Here is a 13,355-nt window from a genome sequence, read left to right as displayed (position 1 = left end):
ACATTACCCACCACCACCACCAAGCCACGCCCACAGAACCGGTAGTAACAAATTTTACATTTCACCCCTCGGCAAAACTCACTGAACAACTATCTCGCTTAACGAGAGAAATTTTGGGCTCCGTCGTGGTTGTAAGTCGATGACTGCCTGCGAACACCAAACATATTCTGTCGATTACCTGTAAACTGTGAATGTAACGTGCGGAAGATAATCGACTTTTTTAATGCTGGCCTCACCATTACACTGTTGCTCCCCAGCAGCACTTCCTTTCCCCTTCAGATTTGCAGGGCTAGGAAACCTGCAGTCTGATTTCAGAAAACCTTTATGAGCTGTGGGTTCCAGCCTCCCTCCCTTCTTCCATCCCTCCCTCCCGCTGGATGTGCATGTGGGAAAGAAGAGGGGCTAAAGCATGGATGGTGCAGCTCCTGGCAGATCGCCCTGAAAGGGAAGGGGCTCCCGACGGAACAACGGTTTCCCCTTCTGCCTTTTTTTTTAAGTGCTTTGCAGAGAATTCTAAAAGTCAAAATTCCTGCCTGGCAGCTCAGCCCTGATGTGCAGTCAGTTTGGGGAAGAGAAAAGATATAAAATATTCATCGCTCTTCCACTTAAACTTTGAAAGATAATGCCCTGCGATTGCTTTTTGTGCCTCCAGATTAGATTCTACGAAGCGGTGCATCCTTTAAGAAATGAGATCGGCGAACTGCGGGCCAAGAAGGAGGCTGCCTGGGAAGAACTGAACGAGTACAAGTCTCAGCTCAAGCACTTGTTAGAGGTGTGTATTTCCCTCTTCTCTTCCAGGCCTCGTTCGGAAGCTGCTGCGGCTCTCGATGCTCAGCACATATTCCAATGTCTTCTTTCCTAGTGGGTCGTTAATGTGATTTCTGGGGCCAAGTTTAACCTGAGGAGCTCCGGTTGTTTGGTGCAATCCCAAAACCCTCAGACAAACCCTCTGAAGCTAACTCAAAGATTCTTTTAATCTTTGGAATGCTGGCAGCCTCGGCAAAAAGTTTCTCTCTCACCTCAGGCTAACAAGTCCATCCAGCCAGAAGATGAATAGTCTTCCTCATCTATTCCTCTCCGCCCCCTGCCTTTTATCCTCAGAACTAGGGTGGGGCCTCGCTAGCAGCGGTAGCTCTTCCTTCCCAAGGAACGGTCCATAGATTTCCACTACTTTCCTCTCCACTGCCTTCTGTGCATCTACATGTCGGGCACTCGACCCAGGTGTTCCTCCTCTTCCTCATCAGCCACCTCCAGACCTGGGGGCTGTTGAGCCTCCATCTGAGGGCTAATGGGTGGCCCAGGCTCTGCCTCTGTCTTTCTTTCTGCTACTCCATGTTCTCTTCACCTTTGGAGCTCTGATTCCACTCCTCCTCCTCTGATCTGGCTGCTGGAGGGGCCGGCAGCCGACAGGTCACAACAGTATTGAAACTTTTGGATTTCTGCTACCGGGAGGAGTCTATGAGAACTCGCCGCAGGACAAAAGTTACATGAATATTAAAGAAATAGTAGAATGGAAAGGATGTCAAAAGAAGGGACAGAATGAAATGTGAACGGCCAAAATTAAAATTATTGATAGAATAGAATAGAATAGAATAGAATAGAATAGAATAGAATAGAATAGAATAGAATAGAATAGAATAGAATTTTTATTGGCCAAGTGTGATTGGACACACAAGGAATTTGTCTTGGTGCATATGTTCTCGGTGTACATAAAAGAAAAGGTACCTTCATCAAGGTACAACATTTACAACACAATTGATGGTCAATATATCAATATAAATCATAAGGGTTGCCAGCAACAAGTTATAGTCATACAGTCATAAGTGGAAAGAGATTGGTGATGGGAACTATGAGACGATTAATAGTAGTGCAGATTCAGTAAATAATCTGACAGTGTTGATGGAATTATTTGTTTAGCAGAGTGATGGCCTTCGGGAAAAAACAGTTCTTGTGTCTAGTTGTTCTGGTGTGCAGTGCTCTATAGTGTCGTTTTGAGGGTAGGAGTTGAAACAGGAGTTGATTTATTTTAAGTAATTAAATAGAATTGTTAAATTGTCCTGCGGCGAGTTGGCCATGGCAAGTTCTCCTGCGGCGACTTGGGCGTGGCAATTTGTCCCATTCCTTACCGGGGATGGCGACAAGGTGTGGTTAAAAGAAAAAAGACAAGACGGTGGCTGTGATGGTGTTTGTTTGTTTTTTGTCGTTGTTGCTTGTTTGATTGTCAGCTTCTCTATGTTTGTCTAGCGCTCCCACGTCATGTCCAGTTCAAACCAAGAAGCAACTTTCAAGAATCTTGGTGGCGCAGTGGTTAGAGTGCAGTACAGTGGTGAAATCCAATTTATTTTTTTACTACCGGTTCTGTGGGCGTGGCTTGGTGGGTGTGGCAGGGGAAGGATACTGCAAAATCTCCATTCCCTCCCCACTCTGGGGCCAGTCAGAGGTGGTATTTGCTGGTTCTCCGAACTGCTCAAAATTTCTGCTACCGGTTCTCCAGAACCTGCTGGATTTTCACCCCTGGTGCAGTACTGCAGGCTACTTCTGCTGCCTGCCGGCTGCCTGCAATTTAGCAGATCAAATCTCAAGGTTGACTCAGCCTTCCATCCTTCCGAGGTGGGTCAAATGAGGACCTAGATTGCTGGGAGGCAATAGGCTGACTCTGTCAACTGTTTAAAGAGGGCTGTAAAGCACTGTAAAGCGGTATATAAGTCTAAGTGCTGTTGCTCACAGCTTCCTCTCCTTTTCATTCATTGACCGGAGGAAGAAAGGGCAAACTTGGGAAAGTGAGCTTTTACTTCATCCCCAGCTAACATAGAAGCTGCCTCCTGAAACAGTGGCTAAGGGTTTGAATTTCATCCATGGGGAGGCCCCAGTGAATGAAGCGCTTTGGGACACGGTGATGAAATTCCTCCCTGGGTGCCTTTGTCTTTTCTTTTCTTTTTCCTTTTTTTGACCACTTGGGGTCAGTATCTCCTCATTGGTTGCAAAGTCTCCAGAGTCTGGAGAGAGGATCTTCTTGACTCCAGAGATTAAAGAAGATCAGTAGGTGAAGTTGAGCTTCACCTCCCCGTCCACAAAGCATTTCAACTATTTTGGTGTTTAGCCAACTGGACTGGCCTTCCGCCATCGTGCCTCTCGCCCAGGCTGTTCAGGGAATCGCTCTTAATTCAGAGCGTGTGAAGGCGGAGAGTTACCTCCACTGTGCTTTCACTTAACTTGGTTTCTTTTGCTGGCTTTTTTTTTTTGGGGTGGGGGGGAGAGGTCACAGATTAGACCCCTCTAATATAACTGAGAGAAAAATTCAGTTAGAATAGAATAGAATAGAATAGAATAGAATAGAATAGAATAGAATAGAATAGAATAGAATAGAATAGAATAGAATTTTATTGGCCAAGTGTGATTGGACACACAAGGAATTTGTCTTGGTGCAGATGCTCTCAGTGTACATAAAAGAAAAGATACCTTCATCAAGGTACATCATTTACAACACAATTGATGGTCAATATATCAATATAAATCATAAGGATTGCCAGCAACGTTATAGTCATACAGTCATAAGTGGAAGGAGATGGGTGATAGGAATCATGAGAAGATTAATAGTAATGCAGACTTAGTGAATAGTTTGACAGTATTGAGGGAATTATTTGTTTAGCAGGGTGATGGCATTCGGAAAAAAGCTGTTCTTGTATCAAGTTGTTTTGGTGTGCAGTGCTCTATAGCGTTGTTTTGAGGATAGGAGTTGCAACAGTTTATGTCCAGGATGTGTGGGGTCTATAAATATTTTCACAACCCTCTTTTTGACTCGTGCAGTATACAGGTCCTCAATGGAAGGCAGGTTGTTAGCAATTATTTTTTCTGCAATTCTAATTATCCTCTGAAGTCTGTATCTTTCTTGTTGGGTAGCAGAACCGAACCAGAGAGTTATAGAGGTGCAAATGACAGACTCAATAATTCCTCTGTAGAACTGAATCAGCAGCTCCTTGCGCAGTTTGAGCTTCCTGAGTTGGCACAGAAAGAACATTCTTTGTTGTGCTTTTTTGATGATGTTTTTGATGTTAGCTGTCCATTTTAGATCTTGCGATATGATAGAACCTAGAAATTTGAAGGTTTCTACTGTTGATACTGTGTTGTCAAGTATTGTGAGAGGTGGAAGTATGGAAGGGTTTCTCCTAAAGCCTACCAACATTTCTCGGTTTGAGTTCTCTAACAGAAGTATAAAATATTGGCACCCTTGCTGAGAAACAAATCTGGCATTTAATTCTTAACAAACCTGAAATAGCTATAATTATTATAAATACCTGCTAGGTGTTTCATGCCTTTTTGCTGCCTTTATTTTGCTGATAACGTACTTAGGAGTTCTGCTGCTGCTTTGGGAAGAGCTTATGTGCAGTTTTTAATAATTGTTCTCAGTGCTTACTAAGAGGGTTTTAACTAGCAGAGGCCAGAATTTGAATCAGAAGGCGAATCCTAGACCACTTTAGGAAGAAACCGGGTTCTTTCCTTATTGCTGAATGCTGAAAGTTTGTCTTGCAGTTCTGATACAGCTTGATCCATACTGTAAAGAAGCTTGGCAGTACACTACAGATTTCCTTGGTAGCTCTCTTTGCTAAGAATAGAATAGAATAGAATAGAATAGAATAGAATAGAATAGAATAGAATAGAATAGAATAGAATAGAATAGAATAGAATAGAATAGAATAGAATAGAATAGAATTTTATTGGCCAAGTGTGATTGGACACACAAGGAATTTGTCTTGGTGCATATGCTCTCAGTGTACATAAAAGAAAAGATACCTTCATCAAGGTACAACATTTACAACACAATTGATGGTCAATATATCAATATAAATCATAAGGATTGCCAGCAACAAGTTATAGTCATACAGTCATAAGTGGAAAGAGATTGGTGATGGGAACTATGAAACGATTAATAGTAGTGCAGATTCAGTAAATAGTCTGACAGTGTTGAGGAATTATTTGTTTAGCAGAGTGATGGCCTTCGGGAAAAACTGTTCTTGTGTCTAGTTGTTCTGGTGTGCAGTGCTCTATAGCGTCGTTTTGAGGTAGGAGTTGAAACAGTTTATGTCCAGGATGCGAGGGTCTGTAAATATTTTCACGGCCCTCTTCTTGATTCGTGCAGTATACAGGTCCTCAATGGAAGGCAGGTTGGTAGCAATTATTTTTTCTGCAGTTGTAATTATCCTCTGAAGTCTGTGTTTTTCTTGTTGGGTTGCAGAACCGAACCAGACAGTTATAGAGGTGCAAATGACAGACTCAATAATTCCTCTGTAGAACTGAATCAGCAGCTCCTGGGGCAGTTTGAGCTTACTGAGTTGGCGCAGAAAGAACATTCTTTGTTGTCCTTTTTTAATGATGTTTTTGATGTTAGCTGTCCATTTTAGATCTTGCGATATGATAGAACCTAGAAATTTGAAGGTTTCTACTGTTGATACTGTGTTGTCAAGTATTGTGAGAGGTGGAAGTATGGAAGGGTTTCTCCTAAAGCCTACCACCATTTCTACGGTTTTGAGTTCTCTAACAGAAGTATAAAATATTGGCACCCTTGCTGAGAAACAAATCTGGCATTTAATTCTTAACAAACCTGAAATAGCTATAATCATTATAAATACCTGCTAGGTGTTTCATGCCTTTTTGCTGCCTTTATTTTGCTGATAACGTACTTAGGAGTTCTGCTGCTGCTTTGGGAAGAGCTTATGTGCAGTTTTTAATAATTGTTCTCAGTGCTTACTAAGAGGATTTTAACTAGCAGAGGCCAGAATTTGAATCAGAAGGCGAATCCTAGACCACTTTAGGAAGAAATCGGGTTCCTTCCTTATTGCTGAATGCTGAAAGTTTGCCTTGCACTTCTGATACAGCTTGATCTATACTGTAAAGAAGCTTGGCAGTACACTACAGATTTCCTTGGTAGGCTCTCTTTGCTAAGAATAGAATAGAATAGAATAGAATAGAATAGAATAGAATAGAATAGAATAGAATAGAATAGAATTCTTTATTGGCCAAATATGATTGGACACACAAGGAATTTGTCTTGGTGCATATGCTCTCAGTGTACATAAAAGAAAAGATACATTCGTCAAGAATCATAAGGTACAACACTTAATGATAGTCATAGAGTACAAATAAGCAATCAGGAAACAATATCAATATAAATCGTAAGGATACAAGCAACAAAATTACAGTCATACAGTCATAAGTGGAAGGAGATGGGTGATGGGAACGATGACCAGATTAATGGTAGTGCAGACTTAGTGAATAGTTTGACAGTGTTGAGGGAATTATTTGTTTAGCAGAGTGATGGCGTTCAGGAAAAAAATGTTCTTGTGTCTGGTTGTTCTGGTGTGCAAGGCTCTATAGCGTCGTTTTGAGGGTAGGAATTGAAACAAAGATATATATAACAGGTCAGTAGGCCTCAGGGAAAGATTCACATCTCTCCCGTTGGCGTACAAACAGGGTGATTTGGAGAGCACGTAAGAAGATGCATTTTCAGGAGGATTAAGTGTAAAGTAAAAGGCTCCCATTGGGAATAATTCAGGGTTCACGTGCCATCCTTTTTAACGCTCCTGAATGATGGGCAAGGGTAAAGATGCAGTGAAGGCCAACCTGAATTTGGTTTCAGATTGCCACGGAATCCTTACTTTAGCTACCTCCTAGCTCAAGGGTGTCACACCTGAGACCCGTGGGCCAGATCCGGCCTGCAGGGTGTTTTGAACTAACCCACAGGGCCATCCTGGAAACAGCAAAGGACCAGCCCGCAGTGCCTCTGCCATTGAAAGCTGAGCTCAGGAGGGCCGCGGGCGACCCTCTGCCAGCGAAAACGGAGCTGCTGAGGTCCGTTTTCACTACCAGAGAGCTGCAGGAGGCCATCATGGCTGAAAACGGGGCCTGGGGGTGCCTCACGCGACACCCACCCACCCCCGGGCTCCATTTTCACTGGCAGAGGGCTAGCAAAACAAACTAAAAACAAAACAAAAAGAGGAATGTTTCCGTTTTTGCATTTGAGTAAGAAGGGACAGGAAAGGAGAAAGGGAAAGAGGAAAGACAAAGAAAAAGAAAAAGATGGGAAGATAGCAAGGAAGGACAAATAAGGAAAGGGGAACGAAGAAGAAGGAAGGAAGGAAGGAAGGAAGGAAGGAAGGAAGGAAGGAAGGAAGGAAGGAAGGAAGGAGGATTATAACGAATGTGAGAGAAGGTCTGAGGGAAGTCCTGCCTTAGCACTTGGCCACCACAGGTGCCCCCAACAAAAGTGATGTCGAATTGGCCACGTCCACCCCGGCCACACCTTCTCCAGCCCCCACCCCAAGGTCAAACACAATCCTGATGCAGCCCTCAATGAAATCGAGTTTGACACCCCTGTCCTAGCTGATTATCTCTTTAAATGGACTCTTAAAATATCCCCAAATTGTCTAATACAGGTCGTCCCCGATGTACGATCACAATTGAGTCCAAAATTCATGTTGCTCAGTGAGAAATTGGTTAAGCGAGGTTTGCCCCATTCTACAAACTTTTTCTTGCCACAGCTGTTACATGAATCACTGCCATTATTAAGTTAGCAACTCGGTTGTTAGGTGTCGTGTCCCACTCCTCCGCTGACGGCCAGGTCAGGGAAATCCGAATCAGGCTTGCCTCTGCAGCTCTGCCCAAAATCCTAGCAAAGTCCTCAGAGCAGGCAGAAGACCAGTAAGTGACTTCAGCAAGATAAGTTTGACTTTTGCCTGACTCAGAGACTGCCAGAAAGTAGATCCTTTATATAGGCCATGGGGTGTGGCTCCATGACTCAGCACTCATTAAGGCCTGCCCCTCCCTTCCTTCTGTTGCCTCCGCCTATCCAATCTTCTGATGCGAGGGTCACTCCAATCAGCTGTTGTTGGGAGTAAACCCTCCTCAGGCTCACCTGCTGTGGAGGAGGGGGAGGGGTCTAGCTGCTCCGTTTGCCTGGGCATGGAGTCAGGGCTGGGGGAGGGAGGTGCTCCTTCTTCTGCAGTTTGTGTGGGCATGGAGCCAGGACTTGGGCCGGGAGGCATACATTCCTCAGTGTTCGGGAGCAGGTAAAAAGGCCCCGGCTGCTCTGAGGGCGGGCAAGACACAACATTAGGTGAATCTGGCTTCCCCAAGGACTTGGCTTGTCAGAAGGTCTCAAAAGGGGATCCCATGACCCCGGGACACTGTCATAAATGTGAAACAGTTGTCAAGCATCCGAATGTAAAACAGATGACCCTGGGGACGCTGCAGCAGTCATAAGTGTGAAACACAGTCAAGTCACTTTCTTTCAGCGCTGTTGTGACTTTGAACCGTCACTAAATGAACTATTTTAAGTGGAAGACTATTTATTATATTTTTAATTTATCTTTATTTGACTTACTGTACTTTAACCCTTTATATCACACTAATCTTCAACAAATAATTAGAACTGCAGAAAAAAAACTATTGCTACCAACCTGCCTTCCGTTGAGGATCTGTATACTGCACGAGTCAAAAAGCGGGCTGTGAAAATATTTACAGACTCCTCACATCCTGGACATAAACTGTTTCAACTTCTACCCTCAAAATGATGCTATAGAGCCCTGCACACCAGAACAACTAGACACAAGAACAGTTTCTTCAAAACGACGCCATCACTCTGCTAAACAAATAATTCCCTCAACATTGTCAAACCATTTACTAAGTCTGCACTACTATTATTCTTCTCTTCCTTACTAGTATCTATCTCTTCCCACTTATTACTATAACCATGTTGCTTGTATCTTTCGATTATATTGTTTTTATTTGTTTCCTAGTACAATTTGATAGCTTATTAGTAACCTTGACTATCACTTAAGTGTTGTATCTTTTTGTTCTTGATGAATGTATTTTATTCTCCTTATGTACACTAAGAGCCTATACACCAAACACAAATTCCTTCTGTGTCCAGTCACACTTGGCCAATAAAGAATTCTATTTTATTCTATTAATATTATTCTGCTACATTACTTAGCCTGGCCAGTGATTGAAATAGAATAGAATAGAATAGAATAGAATGGAATAGAATTGAATTGAATTGAATTGAATTGAATTGAATTTTATTGGCCAAGTGTGATTGGACACACAAGGAATTTGTCTTGGTGCATATGCTCTCAGTGTACATAAAAGAAAAGATACCTTCATCAAGGTACAACATTTACAACACAATTGATGGTCAGTATATCAATATAAATCATAAGGATTGCCAGCAACAAGTTATAGTCATACAGTCATAAGTGGAAAGAGATTGGTGATGGGAACTATGAAACGATTAATAGTAGTGCAGATTCAGTAAATAGTCTGACAGTGTTGATGGAATTATTTGTTTAGCAGAGTGATGGCCTTCGGGGAAAAAACTGTTCTAGTTGTTCTGGTGTGCAGTGCTCTATAGCGTCGTTTTGAGGGTAGGAGTTGAAACAGTTTATGTCCAGGATGCGAGGGATCTCCAAATATTTTCACGGCCCTCTTCTTGATTCGTGCAGTATACAGATCCTCAACGGAAGGCAGGTTGGTAGCAATAGTTTTTTTCTGCAGTTCTAATTATCTGTTGAAGATTAGTGTGATATAAAGGGTTAAAGTACAGTAAGTCAAATAAAGATAAATTAAAAATATAATAAATAGTCTTCCACTTAAAATAGTTCATTTAGTGACGGTTCAAAGCCACAACAGCACTGAAAGAAAGTGACTTGTAAAGTAAAATGAGTTGATTTTGACTTCCTGGACAGGTTCCATGTTATCTTCAGGTCTAATGAAAGGAGGGACTTCTTCATAGCCTTGAAGTTGCTCTCTGCAGGGTTGAAGGCTCTTTCTCGCTGTCCTTAAAATAGCCTCCTGTACTCCTAGGTGCTAATTTGCTTGCTTTAAACACGCTAATCATGTGTTTGCCTACAATCTTCTCTCCTCCAATGATTAGAAAAGTTTCAGCTTCGTGTTTATGGCCCACTTCTCTCAAAGAAAGAAAAAAGCAAAACAAACTTCTCTCCAGTAAAAAAACAATGTTGAGCTTTGAATATAAAGGTCTTTTTTTGTGTGTGCCCCCCAGAGTTATGAATTGGAACGAAAAAATCGGTCGGAGGCTGAAGTGCGATGTCAGCGCTTAACCATTGAACTGGCTGATACAAAACAAATGATTCAGCAGGGTGACTACAGACAGGAGAACTATGATAAAATAAAAAGGTAAGTTTTATCACCAGTCATAAACAGGACTTTCAGGCTCTTTGTGGCATCTGATAGACCTGTGTTCATACCCGTTTTCCCTTTTAAAATCCAAAACTATCTACCGTGTTTCCCTGAAAATAAGACCTCCCCAGATAATAAGCCCAATTAGGCTTTTGAGCGCATGCGCTAAAATAAGCCCCTCTGAAAATAAGCCCTCCCCCGAAAATATTTAAGTGCATGCGCAGCCGGTCCCCACCATTTCTTCTGGTTAGGGTTAGGGAGACAGAGCTGGAAATCAGGTAAGAGCAACCCCGTTTTGTTCTACATGCCCCCAAATAATAAGACCTCCCTGAAAATAAGGCCAGTATTTCAGGATTCAAAAAAATATAAGACAGGGTCTTATTTTCGGAGAAACACGGTAACATTTATTTGATCAAGCATCTATCTTTTCACGCGTTAAAGCTGCAAAATTACTTGATTTGTCTGACAACAGAATAAACAGAGTTGGCACGGACCTTAGAGGTCTTCTACTCCGATCCCCCCACTCAGGCAGGAAACCCTATCCCATTTCAGACAAATGGTTGCCCGATCTCTTCTTAAAAACCTCCAGTGTTGCAGCACCCACAACTTCTGGAGGCAATTCATTCTCACTGATTAATTGTTCTCACTGTCAGGAAATTTTGGATTGGATCTCTCTTGATTATCCCAAAAGGTGCTTTTTCAGGAGGCGATTGAACTTCCTGGTTTTTCTTTGAAGACGTTTCACTTCTCATCCAAAGAAGCTCTTTCAGTTCTTGGAGATTTTTCTGTGTCCTCAGGGTCCCCTGAGCAGTGAGTGAAGCTTTCTTGGCTGCAGGAGGTTTTCTACCCTGTGACCTTTCAGTGTTGAACCCAGGCACAATTTGTGAGGATGAGTCTGGGTTGTCTGCATCTCAAAACTAAAATGTTGTGACCCAGGCCCAAGTAGATAGTAGGAAACTCAGTCTGTGAAAAAACAAACTTTATTCAAACAGCTGAGAATTACTTCATTCCCAGCACTGTTCAACTCAAATTAAAACAAATGCCTCCTAACACAAATTCCTCAGTTATCTCATAAACCTTAGTCCAATTAGGCAAACTGCCAAAGGCCCTTCCTTGCAAAGTCCAAAAGCCACAAAAACAAAGACGTATACGAAGCAGAAGAGGAAGCTGAAAACGCAGCTACAACGTTGTTTTCCGGCAAAGCTGAAACGCCGGTGCTGGTCTGTTTTAAGCCTTATGGGAGGGGCCAATCATCTCTTGGCCCTACTCCCGAGTTGTCCTCTCTGCTTGAGCTGCTCTTGCCTTCTGGCAGCTCTTCTCATGCGTGCATTAGGAATAGGCTCTTCCTGTTCCTCTGCCTCACTATTATCAGTCTCTGGAGGCTCTGGAGTCCTCACCTCACTTCCCGATGGCCCTGGTCTCACCTCAGCCTCATCGCTGTCCGACTCCATTGCCAGCTCCGTAGGCTGCTGACAGACCACAACATGAAGCGCAAATGGTTCCTGTAGTCTGCAGTGTTTCTGGAAAGCCGTTCATACTCCCGCACCATTCAAAGGGTGCTCATCCCAAAGGGGCCTGAATGACTCTCTAGAACCGTGATGGCGAACCTAAGGCACACCGAACGATCTCTCTGGGCACGCAAGTCGATGCCCAGGTCAGCTCCACCGCACATGCCTGCGCGCCTCCCCTCGACCAGCTGGTTTTCAGGTCTCTGCCGGGAGACGCATGTGCATGTGCAGGGGACGGTGGGGGGTGTGTGTGCACATGCGCAGAGGGTAGGAGTGTGTGGCGCCCCCTAGCCACCGTTTTTGTGCTAGCTGTCAGCTTAAGAAGCCATACTAGGCCGGAGGCCTCCACGCTGCCACTTTCCCATGTGTGGGAAAGTAGGAGGGGGGATTTGGTAGAGGGGCCCATTAGACATAATAACATTCTTCCTGCCGGTCAAGGTCAGGCTGAGCCTGCATCTGGAGGAGGAGTGGCCGGAGTGATATCTCAAGATGGGACGGTTGGCGATTGGAGCATGTGATCGGCAGAGGGGTCAAGGGGGTGGTGATTTTGGACTTTGTCTTACTGAGGATAAACCCGGATCCCCAGATTCGGAGTTTCCCCCATTGTGCCAGTTTACCTACGCTAGTAAAAAGACTTTGAAAAATGTTTTCTTCGGAATCTTTTCTACAGGAGGGGGTTTTCTGAAACTCTTTCTGACACTAGAAAGCCTCCCTGAAGCTTCTTTGGACCAAAACCGGGGCGTGGGGGGGGGCGGTGTGCATGCACGGGGGGCAGGGCCTGCAGGGGGCGGTATTGCATTATGGGTGTCGGCACACGTGTGTGCCTTGTCACTCACACGTTGTCGTGTCCCACTCCTCCGCTGACGGCCGGGTCGGGGAAGTCCGTATCAAGCGTGCCTCTGCAGCTTTGCCAAAGTCCTATTAGAGTTCTCAAGGCAGGCAGGAGACCAGGAAGTGACTTCAGCAATCCAAGTTAGACTTTGCCTGACTCAGAGAATGCCAGAAAGCAGATCCTTTATATAGGCCATGGGATCTGGCTCCATGACTCAGCACTTATCCAGGCCTGCCCCTCCCTTCTTTTTGCTGACGTCGCCTCTCAATTCTCCGGAAGCGAGGATCTCTCCAGCCTCCAGCTGTTGGTAATCTGAGCTCATGACTGGCTTCACATTCTTCAGGCTCACATGCTGTGGGGGAGGGGTTTAATTGCTCTGTTTGCCTGGGCATGGTGCCAGGACTGGGGGCTGAAGGCACGTCAGGCCCTTCGTCTTGCTCAGCCTGTCCGGGCATGGTGCCAGGGCTGGGGCCTGGAGGCATGCCAGGACATTCTTCTGAACTATCAGCGTCCGGCAGGAGATAAGAGGGGCCCGGCTGCGGCAGGGGGAGCGGGCGAGACACAACACACGTGTGCGCTTTCAACACCCGAGGAAAAAAAGGTTCGCCATCACTGCTCTAGAAGAATGTAAATGACCAACTGACTGCAAAGAGTATAAATCCTTCCGTTCCCCGCCATCCAGTCAGAGCTGAAGAAGCTTCTTGGACGAGAAGCGAAACATCTTCAAAGAAAAACCAGAAAGTCCAGTTGACTCTTGAAAAAGCACCCTTGGGACACTCCTGACCTGGAATCTCCATAGACATTCCATCCATTGCTTCTTC

At 44.3% G+C, this 13,355-nt stretch overlaps 1 protein-coding gene across 3 annotated transcripts in view; it reads left to right on the top strand.

Annotated features, from left to right (window-relative positions):
- PIBF1 (progesterone immunomodulatory binding factor 1) overlaps window positions 1-13,355 on the top strand; it is a 115,222-nt gene that overhangs the window by 5,913 nt on the left and 95,954 nt on the right. For all 3 annotated transcript variants that reach the window (XM_058184894.1, XM_058184895.1, XM_058184893.1), the window contains exons 5-6: window positions 653-772; window positions 10,058-10,191. In XM_058184894.1, coding sequence (XP_058040877.1) covers window positions 653-772; window positions 10,058-10,191 — 254 coding nt within the window. The remainder of the gene's footprint in view (window positions 1-652; window positions 773-10,057; window positions 10,192-13,355) is intronic.

This window comes from Ahaetulla prasina, chromosome 5 (assembly GCF_028640845.1).
Source record: "Ahaetulla prasina isolate Xishuangbanna chromosome 5, ASM2864084v1, whole genome shotgun sequence".
Classification (NCBI taxonomy): Eukaryota; Metazoa; Chordata; class Lepidosauria; order Squamata; family Colubridae; genus Ahaetulla; species Ahaetulla prasina.
This window is presented reverse-complemented; position numbering and strand designations above follow the sequence as displayed.